We start from the raw sequence: 21797 nt of genomic DNA on the forward strand, positions 1-21797 counted from the left end.
CTCTTGAGTTGGAAGAAGCATATCAAAAAATTGATTTCAAAGGGCCAAAAACATACACTACAAAAAGGATAGCCTCTTAAACAAATGGTGTTGGCAAAACTGGTTAACCATATACAGAAAAAAAATGGAAATAAACCCCACTTTCTCATCCTGTACAAGATGTACAAGAGTCAATTCAAGATGGATCGAAGATTCGGAAATCAGACCAGAGACCTTGCAGCTCCTTGAAGAGAACATAGGTACAACACTTAAACACATAGGCACAGGTGAAGAAAAAAATTCTCAACAAGACCCCAAAGTCACAAGAAACTGAAAGGAGATTCAATATGTGGGATTGTATTCATTAGAGATGATTGATGGACTTTTTGTTTAGTATGAAGTTTGGAGTTATCTAAAAATTTTCAATTTAACAATCTGTTTTCTCCATTATTGCAAAGATTCTTTTATGTACAAATGGCTACCCATATGGGCTATGTATGGATAGAAAACATCTCTTAATAGTGGCTCTATTTTGAGGAAGGAAATTCAATCTGTTCTTGATGATTTACTATGAAGTTGCCCATTTTCCATTTGATGGATTAAAATATGCATGTTTGTTTGTTTGTTTGTTTATTTATTTATTTTAGTACTGGGGTTGGAACCCAGCGGCATTCTATCTTGGAGCTACACCCTCAGCCCTACTTTTTTTGTTTTTTAGGCTTTACTTTGAAACAAGGTCTCACTGAGTTGCAAAGGGTCTCACTAAATAGCTGAGGCTGTCTGAGAACCTTGATCTTCCTGTCTCAGCTTCTCAAAGCATGCTTGATTTTAAATCAGAATTGATTAGGTTATTTTAAGGATAAGTGAAACAAGTGAAAATAAAGTTTGAGAGGACGCTTTTGTAGGTGATACTCATTACAGCATTGCACTTTTCAAATTTATAGTTGTTTAAGATTGTGAATTGGGGAATACACATTGGAGGGTTCAGGAGTTGGAACCTCCTGCATGTTTCTGTGTTATTCAAAGTGGTTCTTAGTAAAGGACCAGAGATGGCAGGTGACAACAGGTCTGGTCATCAGAACAAGACAAACAACATAAGCATCACTGAAGCATGGAGAGGCCCAAGGGCCTTCTGTTTCCCTCCAAGCTGCTCTAGAACTCACTGGGAGAAGGGAATACAGAAACAGAGCAGGAGGGAATTAAATGCCAACCTGGGAATTCAGCTCCTGCTCTTTGTTCTTTGGAGGGAGACTCCTCTGAGACAAAGTATTTCTACCTTTGCCTCACTGTGGTGCACAGGTAGAACGTGCTGTATGTCGATTTTACTATTTTTTTAAAAAATAATAACGCTTTACATGTAAAGGTAGCAACTTGGTAATCATCCTCGAATTGCCATTTAGGGCTTATATTATTTGGTGTCTTCTGGGTCTCAGATTTGCCATTTTATCAAGACACTTTCAAAGAAGAGAATGTTTACTTATTAGAAAAGTAATTCTGATGCCTAGAAGTGTTTTAATCAAAGAGAATTAGGATAGTGGGTGGCAGATGGGCCTGGAAAATGTGTGGGCATCTGGAGTTGAGTGATACATGTGTAAAAGTTGTGTGTGAGCACACTTGGACTTTTGTCTTATCAATTTGTATGTTTATTCTCAAAAACTAAGAAGACAATATTATATTTTTCAGGGTTATTATTTTTAATACATGGGCTTCTAAAATTCATATGTACTGAAGAACTTCTAATGAAATAGTTCAGCTTCTCCAATATCGATAGTCTTTCCTTGTATTTCCTGTCTTAGACTGAGTTGAGGATTTTTAATGGTAGAGTGTACCCTGGGTTGAAGTTTTGGAATCCTTGAGCAGTCTCAATTTCTTAATGGGTAATGAGCATGTTTAAAAATACTTATTCGCTTCGAAAGTAAACTTAACTTGTTTTAAAATATCTATCTTGAGCCGGGCTTGGTGGCGCACGCTTGTAATCCCAGCATTTGAAGGGCTGAGACAGGAGGATCACGGTTCGCGGACAACCTCAGCTACTTAGTGAGGCCCTCCACAACTCAGTGAGACCCTGTTTCAAAATAAAGAATAAAAAATTGGGCAGGGGGTGTAGCTCAAAGGTCAAATGCCTCTGGTTTCCATCCCCAGCCCCCCCCCAAATAAAACAAAATATCTATTTTTGTTTCTTTATTTGAATTCCCTACTGTGACACATTTCTCTTGAGAAAAATGTGAAAATGTCCACTTTCATAAAATAAATAGATAAATATCTTCTCAAAGTAATCCTGATGGAGATAATTTTATGCATTACTGTAAGTTTGCTATTCTGGATATTTGCTAGAAATATTGCTATAATCATTTCATATAGAACTGAGATTATCACTTTAGTTGGAGTATTTCCTAATGCAACTGAATATATATTTTTAAAATAAAACCCACTCTAAACTCATAAATCAACAGCTGCTTGATCATATATTTAACAATTAAAAAAAATTTTTTTTTTTTGGAGGTACTGGGGTTCCTGGAAGCCATTCTACCTCCGGGCTACACTCCCAGACCTAGTTTTACATTTTTATTTGGAAACAGGGTCTCCTAAGCCAGCGCGCGCGGCTGCCTTCGAACCTGTGCGATCCTCCTGTCTCTGCCTCCCAAGCGCGGGGATTACAAGCGTGCGCCACCACGCCTGGTTACTTTCGCTTTTTTACGTCCATATTGAAATAATTTGTGATTGGTATGACCATCGTGTTAATCATTTGGTATTATGTATATACCTTTTATATTTTAATAATTAAAAAAGTCAAGTTTTACTTAAGCTTTGCAGTAATGCTGAAATATCTTGAAACTCTTAAAATAAAACTTTTGTCAAGTAATCTTTCATGTTGAGTCATTATTACATAATTCATTATATAAGCCATTTGCAAGTGTAATGAAACGAACTACCCAAAATATCAAAAGTTACAGTAGTTTTGTGATAGAACTTCCGAAGAAGACTGCATGTAGAAGAAGTTGTAGACCATCACCTCTTTCTGTCTCATTGGATCCTTAGATATAAGAATGGTGGCAAAAGGATAAGGAAAGCTATATATTGGGAAGGATAAGAGTAGCGACCTATGAATAAGCATATTTTAATAAAAATAATTTTGAAATTCAGATAATAAAGGAAGCTCTGACTGTACTGTTCAGGTACTGATTTCCTCTAATTATTAATCCCTTGTAGTTAATATGATGATTCTTTTAGGTGATGTCTGATCTTTACTAAAGAATTTCTTATGGTGCATGGCAGAGTTCAAAATAAACTGTTTACAATATATATTCTGTAAGCCAGAGATTAAAAGAAAATTGCTTATTTTAATAAATGCTTGGAATACCATAGTATACTTTTATTAACACTTTGGGGACATAATGTTACGTAAAATACCATTGTACTGTGTTTGTAAGTGAACATTCACGGAAGCCGATGAGGAATTCAGTTTGTAGGTGAGGAGATCAGGACACATAATATGTTTATATTGGAAAGCTAGGACTTTTCCCATAGTATTTAGAGGAAGTGAGCAGGGAGGCCCCTGGTAAGGCTGGAAGAGGCCATCAACATAGGAAAATCACAAACAGTAAATTAGTAAATAAGAGTTTTATTTATATACTTGTAAAGAACCATTTTTAAACATCTTACGTGAGACCGGATATTTCTGTTGACAAGATTAACATTCAAGCACACTTGAGTAGGGCATACATATTTTAATATGACAAACATTAATACTATAATGAAAGCCAGAGACTTTCAGAGAAACAAGTGATGAGTGTCTGCCAGAGTGGCATAAGTAGGGCCCTAACAACTCTGCTCCTACAGTTCTTAAGAGTCTAGCCACAGTAATGTTTGGCTGGCTTTCCTGGATATGTTTTATATATCTGTGTATGGACAAATTTGTATCCCCATACTGATAGAATTTTTAAAAATTCTATATAAGTTAAATCAAATTTAAACACAAATAAAATTGAACACAGAGTCTTTAGTACTTCCTTACACATAGCCCTTTACTCTTAAGAAGTGGGATCAGATTTCTTGTATTTTGACAACATGATGGAGCTATTTTTGTGTGTTTTAATTGGCATGTTATATTTTAGAATAACCATACTAAACAAAGCTTATTCGTTACCTTAAAAACAGAACCTTGTTTTCTGGAGTCATCTAAAAGGTAGAGATTTATTATATACTTTAAGGGAAATATGAAACTAAATCAAAGGGTTTTTAGAAATATAGATAAAGATGCTTTTTTTCCCCCTTACTGATTACATTTCTTTTCATGGTGTCTTTAAACTTGTTCTTCAGTTTTGCAGGCTAACACTTATACCAGCTTGTTAAAGCAAAAACTAATGATTATATTGCATGGTAAAGTCTTCACACATCTGTCCGCTTGTATTTGTTTCCTATCAGTCCTTTTTCTTCAGTACTTCTCACTGCCTATAATGAAATACAGTGAATAAATACTTAATAGGCACTTCATGATTGATTGATTAATTGATATGGTTTGATTAGAATAGAGGTCAGTGACATAGATGAATGTCCACAAGGAAATAGATGGAGTGCCAATCGGAGGTCAGGCCAGAATGTGTTTTAAGTTGTGTCTGACATGTGATATCCTTAAGCTGTTTTCTTAACATGTGCTGACATAAGTATCTTTGACAGCCCTTGTGCAGAGTAGTCACATGAAATATGGGACAAGAGCTTTTCCTGTGCATGTTCTGATTACAGAGAGGAATGAAATCAACGTGTCTGGACTTGCAGAGACAAGGCATCTGCTGTGGTTGATGGACTGGAGTGAAGCCTGTTTGGGGGAGATTAAAGGGCCTGATGTTTTGTATGTTTTTATTTATGGTACAGACCACTGGAATGCAACCCACTCTTCACATTAGTATTACTGGGGTTCTTAAAAAATGTGCCAATACCATAGTCTGACCCTAAACATCAGAATCTTTAAAGATAGTGTATGGACTTTTTTTTAAAAGCAATTCCAGCTAGGTGTGGTGGCACTCACCTATAGTGCCAGTACTTGGGAGGCTGAGACAGGAGGATCACAGGTTTGAGGACAGTGTGCAGAAACTTAGTGAGTCTCTGTTTCAAAATAAAACATAAAAAGACTGGGGAATGTAGCTCAGAGGTAGAATGTCCTTGGGTTCACTCTCCACCACTACAAAATGTAAAATAAATGAATGAATGCATGCATGCATGCAATTCCAGGCTGGTCATGGTGGCTCACACTTATAATCCCAGTATTCGGGAGTCCGAGACTGGAGGATTGAGGTTCGCCAAGAGCCCTAGCTACTTAGCGAGGCCCTTTGCAACTCAGTGAGACCCTGTTTCAAAAATAAAAAGACTAAAAAATAGGGCTGGGGGTGTAGTTCAGAGGTACAATGCCCCTGGGTTCCATCCCCAGTACCACAAAAACAAAACAAAAAAGCAATTCCAATGTGCAGTTAATTTTGGGATAGTTGGAGTTTTTGCAGTAATCAGATGAAAGTTGAAAAAAAGCTAAGGAATATAATATCCAAATACCTTGTTCTTCTTTACTGAGAAGAATACAGTCTAGAGCACTACTAGTAAAAGGAAGTGACTGTAAGAACAAATTCAAGCATACATTAAGTACATGTGCATTTTATTCCAGTAAAAGGAACGCATACAGACTCACACACGCACACACATACAGTTTAAATGTTTTGGCAGTCAGATTTTTAAAGTAAAAGGGAATAGGTGAAATTAATTTTCCTAACACATCTATTTAGCACAATATATCCTAAAATTTATGATGTCAACATAAAGTAAATATAAAATACTAATGAGATATTTTATATTTTGTTTTCTGCCTCTCTGTATCAGGTCTTCTGAATTCGGGGTTTATTGTAGGTTGATGGCACATCTTGATCTAGACTAGTTACTTTTCAAGTGCTAAGCTAGTTAATACCATATTGAACAATGCAGATCTAGAAGGTAAAATTCTGGAATAAAACCAGGAGACCTCAATGGAGTGTTGGTTTTTTACCACTAAGTTACCCATTCATTTAGGACAATTCATTCACCCACTGTCTGTATGTCATTTTCCTCTTGTTTAGTTTGGTGGCACGAGGTGGGGTCAGTTTTGATTGGGTGTTTTCTAATTGTGCTGTAGAGAGAGCCGGGTTATCCCAATGGCAGATCCCTTAGTATCCACAATGCCCTGGGTTGGATCCCCAGCACTGCCAAATAAATAAATTAAGAATCAAAGGCAAGCAAAACAAAAACAAAACCCAGAAAATTTGGGCACTCCTTAGCAGCATCAGAGGAGAGAAGGGAGGTGCAATCAGTCGTTTTAGGTTCCCTGAGTGTGTAGGTGTGTGATTGCTTGAGGAAAAAAAATAAAAAGCAAACAAAAGATTTAAAAAAGATCACCAGACTAAATATTCTTTTAAGCCTGTGATTCTTCCTTGTCAGTATTTGTAATACTACCCCAAGCAGAGGTCAGGCACAAGAATCCCATTCCTCCTCCCAAAGGTGTTACCATGACAGTAACTCTCAGATGTTTCCTGTAGAATAGTAGGGCTCCTTTTAATAGTGGCTGAAGTGGCTCACATTTGAAAGACAGAAGTTCCAGCTATCTGGCTTTACCTCAGAGTGGTTATCTGTTCACCTACAGCTACTCACTCATACAATCTTTGTTTAAATTCATTTGCCTAAAACTGAGGAAGAGACGCCCTTGATCCTTTTCTGAGATGTAGTCCGCATTGTCAGACAAGACTTTAGTCACGCAAGGAGTTCTCTGGATACCGGGTTTTATACAGATGCTAAGAGTGGATACACCTGATTTCCATACATAATCTTGGTAGCTTTTCTCTATACCAGATAGCTGAAGTCTCTGTAGAATCAGTAAATAGGAAGGAAGCAATGCCATATCCTTGACCACTGAAAATGAGTCTCTGCCAAATTTCTGCTGCCAATGATAGGATGAGCTAGTTCACCCTGTTTACCTTTAAAACCATCTGTGATGTTTCCTGTTGGGAGTCAGTCCAAGACTTATGTGTTCCAAAGTTTAGCTAGTTTGCTGTTTTATTAATTTGAGAATAAAAGTGACATTGAGTGGTAGTTGTGAAGTAGAGATAGTGCAGAGTACTTCTGTCTGTTTTTAGGATGCTTCTAAGAAGTTTCATAACACTATCTTCTGTACTTACAATTTTGAGAGAATTGTTTTTGAGTCAGCCCAAATAGCAACAACTACTTGTGAGCTTTTAGTAGCGTGCACAAACTTAATATCTTCAGCTCTGGCCTGTATCAATGAAAACAACTTGTTGTAATATTCAAAGGAAAGGAAGGAAGAGGAAATCTAATTTTATTACATTAAGTGTGGCCACTTTCACAACAACTTAATGAAAAAAATATTTTCCAAGACTGTTGGTTTCTTTGGTCCAAATAGTTTCTGCTCAGTATTTGGCCCAGGTCTGCATGCAGGCCTCTAGATGAGTAGAGAAAGCAAATAAATGTGACCTTTGTAAAGCTGGTATTTTCTTTATGGAGCCAAAAGGTGCACACATACACAAATATTAGCCCGCTCTTATTTTTGTCCCAGAAAACTTCTCTCTGGCTGTCAGCATCTCTGCGTTCAAACCTTGGCATCATGGCTGATCATCTTGGTTCCCTGCAGGCCTGGCCATCTGTCTAACTGGTAAAGGGCCCAATCTCATCAGTGTCCCTATCAGCCGGTTGGAAACAGAGCCTTCTGATTGGCCTTTTTCCCTCTCCGTTCTCACCCCTGTTTATCGGGAACCAGCTCTAATACCTTGGAGCAGGTGGCTTTACCCTAGCCAGTTACTCTAGAATGAGCAATTACTGGAAGGTAAAATATCTGCAGCGAAGGGCGGAGCATCTGTTATTGCAGTGATCTTGGCCTTGGAAAGAGTATAGAGACCTGGAGAAAGTCTAATTCATGAAGGTGAAGCTCTCCCTCCCTTTGCCTTTCACCTTAAATGTTTCTGCAGTCTGGGGTTTAATCCTTTGATCTATGTTAAGTTTAATAAGGCCAGCAAGTGCATGTGTGGTTGAGGCCCTGGCCTTTTATCTGTCTGACAAACTTAGTCTCCTCCCCTTTGGTGCTCCTGTGGCTCTTGCCTGACGATTTGGCAGAGTCATTTAAACCTGCACAGTCTAATTCACCTTGGGGAAGCATTTCTTTAAAAAGCAGCTCCTGCCCTCACGATGATGTCTTTTTAAAGTTTTACCCTCTCTATCCCTCATCCTGTACTTTAAGTATGACCTTTGGCCAGAGGAACTTTGAACACTGTCACTAAGATGTTTGTTAATTTCAAAACATACATAAAGACCTAGGCTTAGTCATGTGGCCATCGATATCTTTTTGTTTTCTTAATTGAGCAAGAAATAGCTGGAAGGGCAAAGAAACAAAATAGACAAAATAATCCTCAACTTTCATGACCTAATCCTTCCCCTTCTCTCCTTCTCATTTAAACCCTGGCTTTTCGCGGGGCGCGGTGGCGCACACTTGTAATCCCCGCGCTTGGGAGGCTGAGACAGGAGGAACACACAGGTTCGAAGCCAGCCTCAGCTACTTAGTGAGGCTCTCAGCAGCTTAGTGAGACCCTGTTTCCAAATATAGTATAAAATAGGTCTGGGAGGATAGCCAGGAGGTAGAAAAGCCCCTGGGTTCCATCCCCAGTACCACATACACACACACACAAAAAAAAAAACATTACCCTGGCTTTTCTTCAGTTTTACACTATGCTTTGGCATTTATCCATTTTGTCTGTTATTTTATAAAAGTAGCCCTAAATCATTTTTTGAAAATAAAAGTACTTTTCTCATAAGGACACTGTTTATAAGAAACATTTCTCAGTATTTATGAGAGCTTCAATTCTAAAAAGTGGTTTAGTAATCGCATTTTAATTACATAAAGCATGGTCTTAAAGTACTTTCTGGGAAGCAGAGTCATTAGTTGTTAACGCAGTTATTCTGGTATCTGACAGCCCAGGTTTATACTCGGGGTGTCTACACATAAATCACGGGGTGATTGTCTTGGGAAAGGTGCTTAATATTTGGAGTCTGAAGTCTCTCCCCCTCAGTAATGTTATGGGAACCAAATGAGTTTAGACATAAGCACTTGTATCTATATGCCTTACTCATTTTACAGCTTTAATGTTGTGTCTGATTTTATTATCCAAATGATGTCTGACATAAAATAAGTGCTCCTATGGCTGTTAGCTGCTACTAATACTGTTTAGTTGTCACAACAATCATCAGATAGACATAATCCCCACTTACTCGAGGTAACTGAACTTGCTGAAGGTTACAGGCTGGGGAACATGCACAGCGGGGTTTGCACCCAGGTTTCTCTGACCACCAGAGCCGCTTGCCGCCCACTATGTCTGCCACTGCCACTTCATTTTGGCACCATAGTTAAATAGGTTGGTTGAGTAGTTAGGAAAAATCATGCTTGAGTCCATCCATAAAAGCTTATTTCCTAACTTAAGTAGTCACAATTTCATTCAGATAACAAGTCTGTGCTATTAGGTTGCACAGAATTTCTTGGCACACGTCCACCCTAAGCCTTGCTTTTTTGAAAGACCTTTTTGGGAAGTGAGAGGACAAGGTTTATTTTTTAATATCAAGTGTTCTTCCAAAGAGAACAACTCTCCTATGAAGATGTTCCTCTGCATGTGGTGTAGTACGTATTGCACATGACAGTGAGGTGGAACTATATGTTAATGCTCATCTCCAGACCATGATAATGGAGCAGATCTGTCCAGTGAATGAACCCTTTGTGAAACAGAGAATGAATGAGTTTTTTAATGTGTTACAGGCCATTTATCATAAATGTAACCTTCACGATACCATCTCTAACCACAGAGCTTTGGATGTGCTGGCCCCCTGTAGGAGTTTGGTGAATGTGCTGTCTGTATGAGGGACTGTGTGTACTCACATGTGCTGGGAAGACAGTAGCTCCAAGAGAACTTCTCATTGTTTAGATGTTGTGCGGTGGTTGCTTCTGAGTTTGAGCAATGAGTGGCATTTATATTTTGTCTTTCTCCTAATTACCTGTGTCTCGTCACTGATGTTCTGCTGTACCTCATTCTTCAGTATATCCCTTCAGTACTAGGGCATACATATTCACTCACAAATCTCAGTGCTCTGTTCAAGGTTTAGGGCTTGGTGCCTTTCTGATCTCAGAATCTTGCTGTCTCCCTAGGTGAGGGGATCAGTTAGCTTCAGAAATGAGACTCGTATTAGAACAGCAAATCCAATGGGACGGCCCTTTTTTTAAAAAATTCAAGTAGAGGAACCAGCTTCATAGTGGAGAGCCATCTTCGTCCTGGTTGATTAAGGTTAGATGTTTAGGAAATACTCTCTTCTGTAGAATTGGTCATTGCTTGATAGTCTCCAACAAGATGTTTAGATGGAGGGTATAGTACTGAGTGAATAACAAGTGTAAATTTTTTTTTCAGTAGTCATGCCACATCTAGAGAGAAGGCACTTCTAGAGAGAAGGCAGTCTTTAGTTCTTGAGAGCACTTGATCGTATGTTACTATGGGAACTTTTTAGCCCTATCACTAGTGGGTTATTGATAGGGATGGATAGTTGGGTGTTACGATTTGGCCTCCTGTTTTTGAGTTTCATTTAATGCAATACTTTGACTTTTTCTCTTTCAGCTGTTCCATTTCCTCCAAGTCATCGGCTTACAGCAAAGGAAGTGTTTGATAATGATGGAAAACCTCGTGTGGATATCTTAAAAGCACATCTCATGAAGGAGGGCAGGCTGGAAGAGAGCGTTGCATTGAGAATAATAACAGAGGGTGCTTCAATTCTTCGACAGGAAAAAAACTTGCTGGATATTGATGCACCAGTCACAGGTAAGTCCTGAGGAGGAAGATTGTCCACTTGTGCCCAAACTCTTGTTTATAACATCAAATTGAACATCCCAGCTACCAGTGAGTCTTTACATACCTTAGCCATCATGCTTTTTTATTGTTGAATCTCTACATTAAAGGACTAAGGATGTTGTCTATAAAATATTTTTATTTTCCCATATTAAATATCTACAGAATTGTCATGCCCTGAAAAGTGATGGGCACGTTAGCAAGGGTAATGATATCCTATTGTAATTAAGTAGGGAATGTTACCCTTTGTCAGTAGAAACACTCACTGCCACAAAGCACACAGAGTTATCCATTGGGAGGGATTAGCAGAGTATTAAGCCTTCCACAATGGTTGAGTTAGTGTCCAAGATAACACAGTAGTTTTCAAAGTGTGATCCCCAGATTGAGACTGGCATCACCATCACCATCACCATCACTTGGAAACTTGTTAAGATAGAAATCTTTTTTTTTCTCTTTCTTTTTTTTTTTTTTTTTTGCGTGTCTGGGGATGGAACCCAGGGGCATTTGACCTCTGAGTTACACCCCCTGCCCTATATTTTATTCTTTATTTTGAAACCGGGTCTCACTGAGTTGCAAAGGGCCTCACTAAGTAGCTGAAGCTGTCCGCGAACAGCAATCCTCCGGTCTCAGCCTCCCAAATGCTGGGATTACAAGCGTGTGGCACCGCACCCGGCAAGATATAAATCTTCAGGACCTATTCTACAACTGCTGTATCAGAAATGCTGGAGTGAAGCCTAGTAATGTCTCCTATAAAGTCCTCCAGGTAGTTCTGATGTACAGTAAAGTTTGAGAAGCACTGAACTTTAGAAGGCCAGATTTCTCCCTTTCCAATAGCCTTTTATGACCAGAGGATGAGTTAATAATTTGTGTATGTTTTTGTTCTGTTACTTCTTATGGATGTATGCATATTTTTCTCTAAGTGTGTTTCTCCTATGCCGTAAAAATTAAATTTTAACAGAAAACAGAGCATCTAATCCCTGAGAGTTTTAATCTACTTTCTGTGGTATTCACTGAACTTGCAGGTTTTCATTTTTAGAGAAGTTAAAAATGTTTACTTTCTCTTAAAGTATTTTCATCTTGGCAAAGGAAAAAAAAAACATTTAAGCAGAGAATATCCTTTTTGAAAGAAGGGATATTTAAAAGGTTTTTTTTTGTGTGTGGGTTTGGGGATGGAACCAAGAAGCATTTGACCTCCGAGCTACATCCCCTGCCCTATTTTATTTTTATTCTTTATTTTGAAACAGGGTCTTACTAAGTTGCAGAGGGACTCACTAAGTAGCTGAGACTGTCCGTGAACCACAATCCTCTGGTCTCAGCCCCCTGAATGCTGAGATTACCAGCGTGCTCCACCACGCCCAGCTAAAAGTATTTCTTATACATTGGTGAGAGCATCTTTCTTCTTGCTCTTCTTGTACTTGTATTTTTAGTGGCCTCAAATGTTTATTTGAATATGACTGTTAGGAGATGAGCAAGCCTTCTTGAATATAAGACTAGACATTTATTTATCCAAAGGTCCCTAACGATTTCTGTTTCAAAGAAATTGGTATTATTCTCATTTTACTTTTGATTGTCATTTTTGTTTTTCTTAAAAATATCACAAAAGAAACCCAAAAATGTGACCATGGGTAAAGTTATGCCACAGAAGGAATTTTCTCACCCAGTGTTGGACTACAGTGACTAACCCTAATTTATGTTCATATCACTACATACCCTGGTTTTCAGGTCATAAATGGAGTCATGCATTGTCTCCAAGTCACAGAAACTAAAACTATAAAGATAAACATGCTCTACTTTCTCAAATATTAAAATTCTCTCTCTCTCTCTCTCTCTCTCTCTCTCTCTCTAATATATATATATATATATATATATATATATATATATTTTTTTTTTTTTTTTAGTATCTGAATACTAGTTAAGAATCCACAGCAGGGTTGGGGATGTAGCTCAGTGATAGAGTGATTGCTGGGCATGCACAAGGCCCAGGATTTAATGACTATACCTCCCAACACACAAAAGGACTCCACAGCGATAAATTTATATATTGCACTAAATATATAAAATGATAAAATATAAGCATATGATATCTTTATCATAAAGCATATTTGAGTTTGATAAGAATAAGTTGAATAATGAGTCTTTTTTCTCCATTTCACATGATAATGTGCAGCCTCCAATGAAGAATTCATATTAAATTCACTAATGAGCCTAGTAGGTGTTAATGAAAATGATAATTGTAGCTAAAAGGAAACATGTAAAACAGATATTTAGGGTAATGTGTTTTCTGGAATGGCTTAGTTGTTCCAGTTCATGTTCGTGTCCTCTCTCTCTCTCTCTCTCTCTCTCTCTCTCTCTCTCTCTCTCTCTCTTTCTTTCATACTGGGGGTGGAACCCAGGGGCATTCTACCTCTGAGCTACACCTCCATTCCTATTTTTTTAAAATATAACATTTGTATTTAATTTCTAGATTTAAAAAACATAAAATTTACAATTGTAAAGTCTATTCAATTGTCACATCATAGTGGCTTTAGGACCCAAATAAAAACTTGAGACCAAGGTCATAACTATCTCATCGGATATGCTATTTCTGGAGACATCTAATAACTTCCATTCCTATTTTTAATTCTTTATTTTGAAACCGGGTCTCACTAGATTACAAAGGGCCTCACTAAGTAGCCGAAGCTGTCTTTGAACCGTGATCCTTCAGTCTCAGTCTCCCAAATGCTGGGATTACAAGCGTGAGCCACCACGCTTGGCTTTCTCTTTTCTTTGATTAGGCTGTGTTCTGAAGAAATACACAGGGAGGATTCTTGAAGAATCAGATTCATGACGTAATCTCTGAATCTAAGCTTTCCTGGAGCCCTGAGACTAATACCCCCCTGATTTGTTAGTTAACACTTCTGGCTCTTCCTAGGAAGATCCCAGTTGACACACTGGCAAATTTCAGGATGTAGATGTAAAGATGGTTTGGAAATCAGGACTCAATTATGTCTGACTTTCCAAGAGGGGGAGAAAAGCATTTGCGATAGTGCAGAGGTAGCTATGGAGAGGTCACAGAATATGTAGACTTAGTGAAATAGAAGCAAAGAAGGGAATCCTTTGTTTACAGCAGTGTTTATACTTTATAGTGGAGTCTGCATCCTGAAGAGCCTCCAGGAGATTACAGTGCATTGGTCTCTTCTCCATTCTTTCGAGAATATTAGGGTATGAAATAATAGTGGTAGAGGGGGTGGACAAAATAGAATTTATTTTTAATATTCAGATAAAAGGAAGACATATTTTTATGTTTAATTCACCAGAAAGCCAGTGTCTTACTATGTTCAGTCTGCTGTAATAAAATGTCACAAATGTAGTAGCTTATAAACAATAGACATCTATTTCTCACAGTATTCAGGGCTGGGAAGCTTAAGAGCAAGATGCTGGAAGATTACTGTCAGGAGAGTGGCTCCTGCCTGGTTTATAGGGGGTACTTTTTCTGTGTCCCTCAACGAACAGGGGAGAGTTCAGGGGTCTCTCTGTGCCTCTTGTAAGGAAGCTGGTTCCATTCATGGAGGTTCTACCCTCCTTATCTAATTACTTCCCAAAGGTTCTGTCTCTACATACCTTCCCAGGGAGAATTAAATTTTAATGTAGGAATTCTGGGGAGACACAATCATTCAGACTATAGCAGCTAAATTAAGAAATACACCTCAGCCCATGGTTTTCTAAGCAAAAGCTGAAATATGGGAGAACTACAAAAGGAAAACAAGTAAAGAACAATCTCATTGTATTCTGTGATAAAGCCTAAGCATCCATAATCTGAAGTCATCTGGAATTTTCCTAGATCTGAAACTTCAAATATCAGGGGGAATCCTCCAAATTTCCAGATTTCAAGTATTTATGGATTAAGGACATTTAACTAGTAATGTTTGTGCAATTATTTCAAAATCCCCAAAACCACAAAATATGAAATATTTCTTATCCCAAGAATTTTGGACAAGAGATATTCAACCTGTATATTTTTATAATTTATCAGTAAAATTTTCTGATATGATTATATTCCAAGATTTTATTTTATCTGGGCATCTGTGCAAGCAGGATAATATTTTTAAATTTATAATTTATTGTTTGTAATAGTGAAGCAGAAAAAAGGTTGATATTAAGCTATACTAGAAAAGGTACAGGATATACTTGAAAATCTTCAGGGTAAAGTATTTTGAAAGTAATTCAGAAGTTTACACTTAAGAAAGAAAGAAAGAAAGGCCAAATGCAGTGGCACATACAACTATAATCCCAGTGCTTGGGAGGCAGGGACAGGAGGATTGTAAACTCCAGGCCAACCTTGGCACTTAGCAAGACCTGTAAAGGCAAGTTTTACTTCTTTCTTTCTTTCTTTCTTTCTTTCTTTCTTTCTTTCTTTCTTTCTTTCTTTCTTCTCTTCTCTCTCTCTCTCTCTCTCTCTCTCTCTCTCTCTCTTTCCTTCTCTCTCTCTCTCTCTCTCTCTCTCTCTCTCTCTCTCTTTTATTTTGGTGGTACTGGGGATGGAACCCAGAGGTCTTCTACCTCCCAGACCTATTTTATATTTTATTTGGAAACAGGGTCTCACTAAGTTGCTGAGAGCCTCACTAAGTAGCTGAGGCTGGCTTTGAACCTGCGCGATCCTCCTGTCTCAGCCTCCCAAGCACTGGGATTACAAGCATGCACCACCACATCTGGCTCTTTTTTTAAAAAATGCTGAAGATATTGCTTAGTGATAGAATGCTCGTTGGTTCAATTTCCAGCACTACACAAAGAGAAAAAGACAGAAAACCTAAGAATTTAGAAGAGAAATTCTAAAGTCTTTTCGAATTTAGAAGAAGAAAGAAGGGCAAGAAGGAGAAAGGGAAAAGGAAGGAAATACTTGCACATGAGACTCTGTGAAGACTAAAGGAAAGAAAACAAGGACTTTAAATTTGGGAGGGTGAAGGCTTGAAACTTGACCTTATGGTGGTTTATACGTGATATTAGATATTGTCTCTCACCTGGGACACACCAGGCTCCTAAAATTGCTAAGATAGGCAGGTTGACGTAGAAACTGGAAAACAGTAGTATCTTTTTGTGTGGAATTCAGCATTAAGTGCATTAGGTATATAAGTTCTCAAGACAAATAGGCAGGGAGTTAGTGTCCTAGTTATTGGGGATCTGGATATTCCATTATCTTTTCTTCCATGTTTAAATGCACACAGCCTTCCTAAAAATGTTTATAAAGAAATGTGACATTTGAGTTTATTTAGGGCTCCTTCCCTCCAAATTTTGTATTCTTTACTTTGAAGAAGACGGAAGGCTCAGGAAACTGCCCAGTCCCAACCTGGCTTCCTCTACCTATCCCCCTAGAAAGGCATATAAACACCTTGGACCTCACCTCAGAGATGGAGTGCGGATTTAGGAAGCCAGCCCGCCATGTTCTGTGGGTTCCCATCAAAACAAGGGAGGCCTGCATCAAGTTCTGCTGTTTTGTCTAAGCTGACTTGCCTGGTGAGAGTGGTAACTGTGTCAGATATGCAATATGAAGAGTGTATTTCTGCATTTGAGGCATTTTCTGAAGAAAAGTATTTTAACTGTTTGACTTTGTTCTGACAATTGAGTAGAATTTATCCTTGTTCTCTTGCAAATGTATACATGAAACATTTAAAAAAAGTATGGCCACATATCTGCATGTCCATACATTATGACAATTCAGTTTCCCAGATATTTATTGGACATTTACCTGTTTCAGGTAGTACGAATCATATGCATGTGACTAAGACCTGGTCTTTGTCCTGCAGGAGCTCAGAATATAACAGGAAATCCTGAAACAGGTATTTGCCCAAAGATCAGTCTTTTAAAACATTGATATGGCCCAGATATTTTCCAGCAAATTAAGAAATAAATATAGTTAACTTAAAGCTTAAAAGGTTTTCTATCTTCTATATGCCTGTTTCCCTAAGTGTCCCTTGATTAATTATATTTTATCTTTAAGAAACTATTAAATAGCTGTCCTGAAGATAGATTGAGAACAGTTTTAGGTTACTGTTATGAATGATAAAATGTATGAGATATACTCCTTGACTAGAATACTCAAGGTCTAGCTAGGCAGTCAGATACATAAACAGATAATCACCATATAGTTTGTTTAGAACTCTATTGGAAGTGTCTAAAAAGCTGGTATGGACCCTCAGAAAAAGGAATGTGGAGAGCCAGGAAAATATTGACTGATTCTGTGATATTTGAATTGGATTCTGTATTATGAGTAAGATTTTGTCATGTACAAAAGCCAGAGAAGAACATTCTGTGTAGACTACAGTGTATTGACGACACTGGCGTCTTTCTGCATAGGGTCTAGGAGGTTTGCTGCAGAAAGAAAGGGTTTCAGAAAGGTGTGAGAGGTGGAGGAGGTGGGGCATATGACTGAGGTTGGGAGGCCAGGGTCACATTGCAGTAGTGATCCAGAATGGAGTCCATGGGTCTTTGAGCAAAGGGGAGTTACATAATGAAGTTTCTGGCTAGAATAGCATCCTGGATAAGATGAGTTAGGGTGGGGTGGGAGGAATTCCTGGGAGAGGGGTTCGAGTAGAATCCTACTTTTCAGATTAAGCTAAGGTAGCCATGGTGACTTTGGCAGGGTAGGGGAATTGGATCCTTGAAAAAAAGATTATAGTTGATTTTAAAACATGTTTAGTTTCTATTTAAAAAACATCAGTCTCTGTTAAAAAAAAAAACTTGAATATAGTAAGATGGTTTATGCAGGGATTCAGTTGACCACCTTTCTTCTTGAAGTTCTCATATTTTCCTGTTTGCTTAGCAGAGAATGTCCTGCTCATTTGTAAATCAAGAGGCAGACCTGGAGCTTCGAGTTCTGAACAGATGATTTAGAAATCATTTTCTGCTCTCTGGGTGGAGGGGATAGGCCAGCATCAGCTGGGCAAACTGCTAATCTCCCGGGTTTGTCTGTTTCCTGCAGTGGGGGATTTGTCTCTGGGACAGCAAAGGATTCCCTGAGTGGCTGGTCCTGCCATTTAGTGCGCCGGGCAGTTGCCAGGAGAACCCTTTGGCTTCGTTCCTGGATATGAGAGTGAACCCGTGGCCAAGTTTAAGGTCATGGCATTCTTTCCCTTAGAGCAGCTGACGTCAATTAGGAGAATTCCCCTTGCCTGTGCTCCGGGGGAGTGAAGTGGGGAGTGAAATCCGATTGGGACCTAAAAGATCAGTGTTTATTCTTCTTATACTGTCTTTGTCACTATGAAGCAGAGTGACTTTAGTTTATATGGGGATAAAATATTACTTCAGGGGCATTTTGTGCACTTGGAATTTAAGTGGCCAAACCTTTAGAGCCTGCCCTGCAGCCAGAGGCCTATTTTGGTACCTGGTCCACTGCTGGCTAGTCAGCATATTTCTGCCTCAGCCTGTGGCAATACCACATCATTTTGTTGTTCTTATTCTCCTTAATTTAGGCTTTTAACTAAAAAATATAAAAGATAATATTGATAAAAGGTCACTCTATTAAGAGTCTTCGCATTTTATATCTCTTTACCTTTTTGGTGTGCATGGTCGTTCTTAGGAAATCCACTTAACCAATGAGAAAAGGGCGACTCAGCCAGAATCGGGAACTTGAACATGGGTTAGAATCACCTGGAGGGCTTCATAAACAGATGTACAATCTCAACTAAAAAGTTTCTGATTTAGTAGGGCTGCAGTGGGGCTGGAGAATGAATATGAATATCTAACAAATTTCCATATCCTAGTGATGCTCTTGGTCAGGGAACACATTGGACTGAGGTTTCATAGTCACTGGTGTTCATCTACCTAGTCTGTGTGTAGCTGTTACACTGTGTTGTGTACATTATTCAGCTTCATATTCTGGATTTAAAGTCATGTGATTTCATTTGACTAGAATTTCTTACTCATTACTGAAGAAAACTTGTGAAGAATGCTAATACTAAAGCTTCTCAAGAAATAGCAGGAATATGTAATTTTGACTGCTGTTGTAGTCATATTTTAAATCAAATGTATTGCTGTAACACAAGTAGGCAAGACAAAACAATAGGGGTCATGGGGGCATGGAGTTTATCTCTCTGGGATTTTGTAGTGAAAACATTCATAGGGCTTTTCTTTACAAGCTTTTTCAGCGTTTATCTATCAAACTGCTTGCTATTGGGACAGTTTATAAAGGAAAGAATGGTTGAGGATCCAAAGCAGCTGTAAGTGAGTTTGGGGTTACTGAACACAATTTGTGTGGCTGAGCCATGGTAGTTCAGTGTTTGTGTGCTCAAGTCAGTAGTAACCCATTAACATGAAACACCATTCACAAGACACTTTTTTTTTTTTTTTTTTTTTTTTTTTTTGGTGGTACTGGGTTTCCTGGAAACCCTTCTACCTCCGAGTTACACTCCTAGACCAATTTTATATTTTTATTTGGAAACAGGGTCTCTTAAACCAGTGAGGCTGGCTTCGAATCTGCGCGATCCTCCTGTCTCTGCCTCCCAAGCGCGGGGATTACAAGCGTGCGCCACCACGCCCGGCGAGACACATTTGATGACCTTACAATTCCCTCATAATTACAAAAACAGACATTTATTTTAAGACACAATATACTCTGAGTTTCCTGTGGGTTGTTACTTTTCACAAATAGGGATATATTTAAGCACACTAGCAAGACAATACCTTTAGTCATTTTCATAGGAAGATAAACATCCCCCAAATTATTATTCTTTAAAGTGTGAAAGCGATCACTTACAATAATAATAATCTGGTTCTTGTGAGGAAGGATAAAATATATTGAAATCAGTACCACTGTGGCTTTTAAGGGAAATGGCATTTGAAATAACACTGAAATGTCTGTGGGTTAGGAAAATCTCTTAGGTACTTTAAAGGAAAAATGTAGACATTTCCTTTTGTCTACCCAGATTGCATCTGTGTTTCCAAACCGATCTCACGATCCAGTTTCCCACTGTTGATATCCTCCTTCCAAGCCAGTAAAATTTATGACTCTAATGGATAGTCCAAGTGCTGGTCACAGACATGAGACTGCTCCATGACAGAGTTGCACTCAGCCAACTTGGAATTACTATTTTCATTTTAGAGGGAATACTTTTTGTTTATAAAACTATGGTGACAGTAGATGATAATTTTTTATAGCTTGTTGGTGTACAAATTAATGATTCATTGTAGGGCTAACATCTGCTAAAACTCTTTATTGCCACCACTACTATAAACTCCACATTTCTTAACTCTTAGTGTTCAGAAAACCCTATGAAGAAAGGATTCTTCTGAGCTCCATTTTATGAATAAGGAAATTGAAGCTCAGTAAAATTGAGTATCTTACCAAGGTTACCTAGTTAACAAGTGCCAGATATGGGATTACAGCCCAGACAGTTCAGCTGTGTCTATTCCTATTTTATTTTGGGATGGAGGTTCAGGAAATTATTAAATCTGGAGTAACCATACATAGCATGGCATTTAGCTTTATCACCATGAATTATTTGTGTTTCATGTATTGTCCCACTAAATATTAAACATCTGAGAAAACAGATCTTGTTCCTTCACATACTTCTTTAAAATAATATTTTTGGTGAGTATATAGTCTTCTATATCAAAGTAGTTTTAATGTAAATATGCTGCTGATATGCACATAGCAAATTATAATTTAATGGAATTATATTGAGATCTCTATATGAGTATATGTCAATCTATATCAAAGGAGAATTAACAAAGTTGCAACAAGTCTCAACTTTGCTTTTATCCTATGAAAACAACACTTAGAGAAAATAGTATTTTATAAAAATAGGATTTGATTGATTATATAATGGTAGAAAAACAACAACCAGCCCCACTTCAAAGAGATAATTAAGTGGGGTTTTTTTTTCAGAGACTTTTAAGAAAAACATTTAGCTTTTTTATTCTAAACATTTCTATGTCTGCCCATGTGGTTATTTTTTACTCCAATTAATTATATAATGTGCTTTTCTGCAATTAATTCCTGCTCCTATTTGACATGATGGTCTATGTTTCAGCCGGTTTGAGTCAGCAGCGTTGTTTTTGTTCCTTAAGATAGTCAACGTTTGGACACAAAGGCTTTTTAACTTCAAATTCATGAGAGTCAAATATATTGGTAAAGGCAACTTGTCCTGTTTTATTCTTTCTACAAAATTTAAAATTTTTGTTTTAGTGCTCTGTGCTTCTGAACTATCTTTTTATTTGTTTACAATACAAACTTTTGTGCAAGAACAAATGAGGTTTAGTAGGAAGGAAAATTGTATGTAAAATGCATTTATTTTATACTTAATTAGTTGAGCTTTCTACTCTCATGGCTTAATTTTTAATATGTTCTTTTTCTTTATAAAAATGAATGTCAAGATCCCCATTTTATTTGCACTGTCTTTTCATATTCATGTTTTTGTTATGTCCAAGATAGTGTTTTTTAGACATATGTAATTTTGACTGCTGTTGTAGTCATTATATTTTAAATCAAATGTATTGCTGTAACACAACTAGGCAAGACAAAACAAGAGTGCTTTGTGTATTGGGGTCATGGGGGCATGGAGTTTATCTCTCTGGGATTTTGCAGTGAAAACATTCATAAGGCTTTTCTTTACAAGCTTTTTCAGTGTTTATCTATCAAGCTGCTATTGGGACAGTTTATAAAGGAAATAATGGTTGAGGATCCAAAGCAGCTGTGTTATTATGGTTGGGTTTCTTGGATTTTGTCATGAGTGTCAGACATTTTAATACTAAAAAGTTCATTTAGGATTCACAAACCTGATTCCATTTCAGAAACCATTATTAATGCTCAGAATCTCTAAAGTGCTGTGTGATTTAAGATGCCATCTGCTGGTATGCATTTGATACATCTAGTTGTATGTTCAGCTGGCATCAGTGTGGCGTGTCCTTTATTGTTTATGAAGGAGAATATTTTTGAAATGACAT

The 21797-nt window shown here is 37.8% G+C and overlaps 1 protein-coding gene across 3 annotated transcripts in view; it reads left to right on the forward strand.

The window, feature by feature from the left end:
• Positions 1 to 21797, forward strand: part of PPP3CA (protein phosphatase 3 catalytic subunit alpha) — a gene marked incomplete at both ends in the record, with an annotated part of 322166 nt that overhangs the window by 143579 nt on the left and 156790 nt on the right. For all 3 annotated transcript variants that reach the window (XM_080697539.1, XM_080697540.1, XM_080697541.1), the window contains one exon: positions 10653 to 10853. In XM_080697539.1, coding sequence (XP_080553665.1) covers positions 10653 to 10853 — 201 coding nt within the window. The remainder of the gene's footprint in view (positions 1 to 10652; positions 10854 to 21797) is intronic.

This window comes from Muscardinus avellanarius (assembly GCF_963383645.1).
Source record: "Muscardinus avellanarius genome assembly, chromosome: 6".
NCBI lineage: Eukaryota > Metazoa > Chordata > Mammalia > Rodentia > Gliridae > Muscardinus > Muscardinus avellanarius.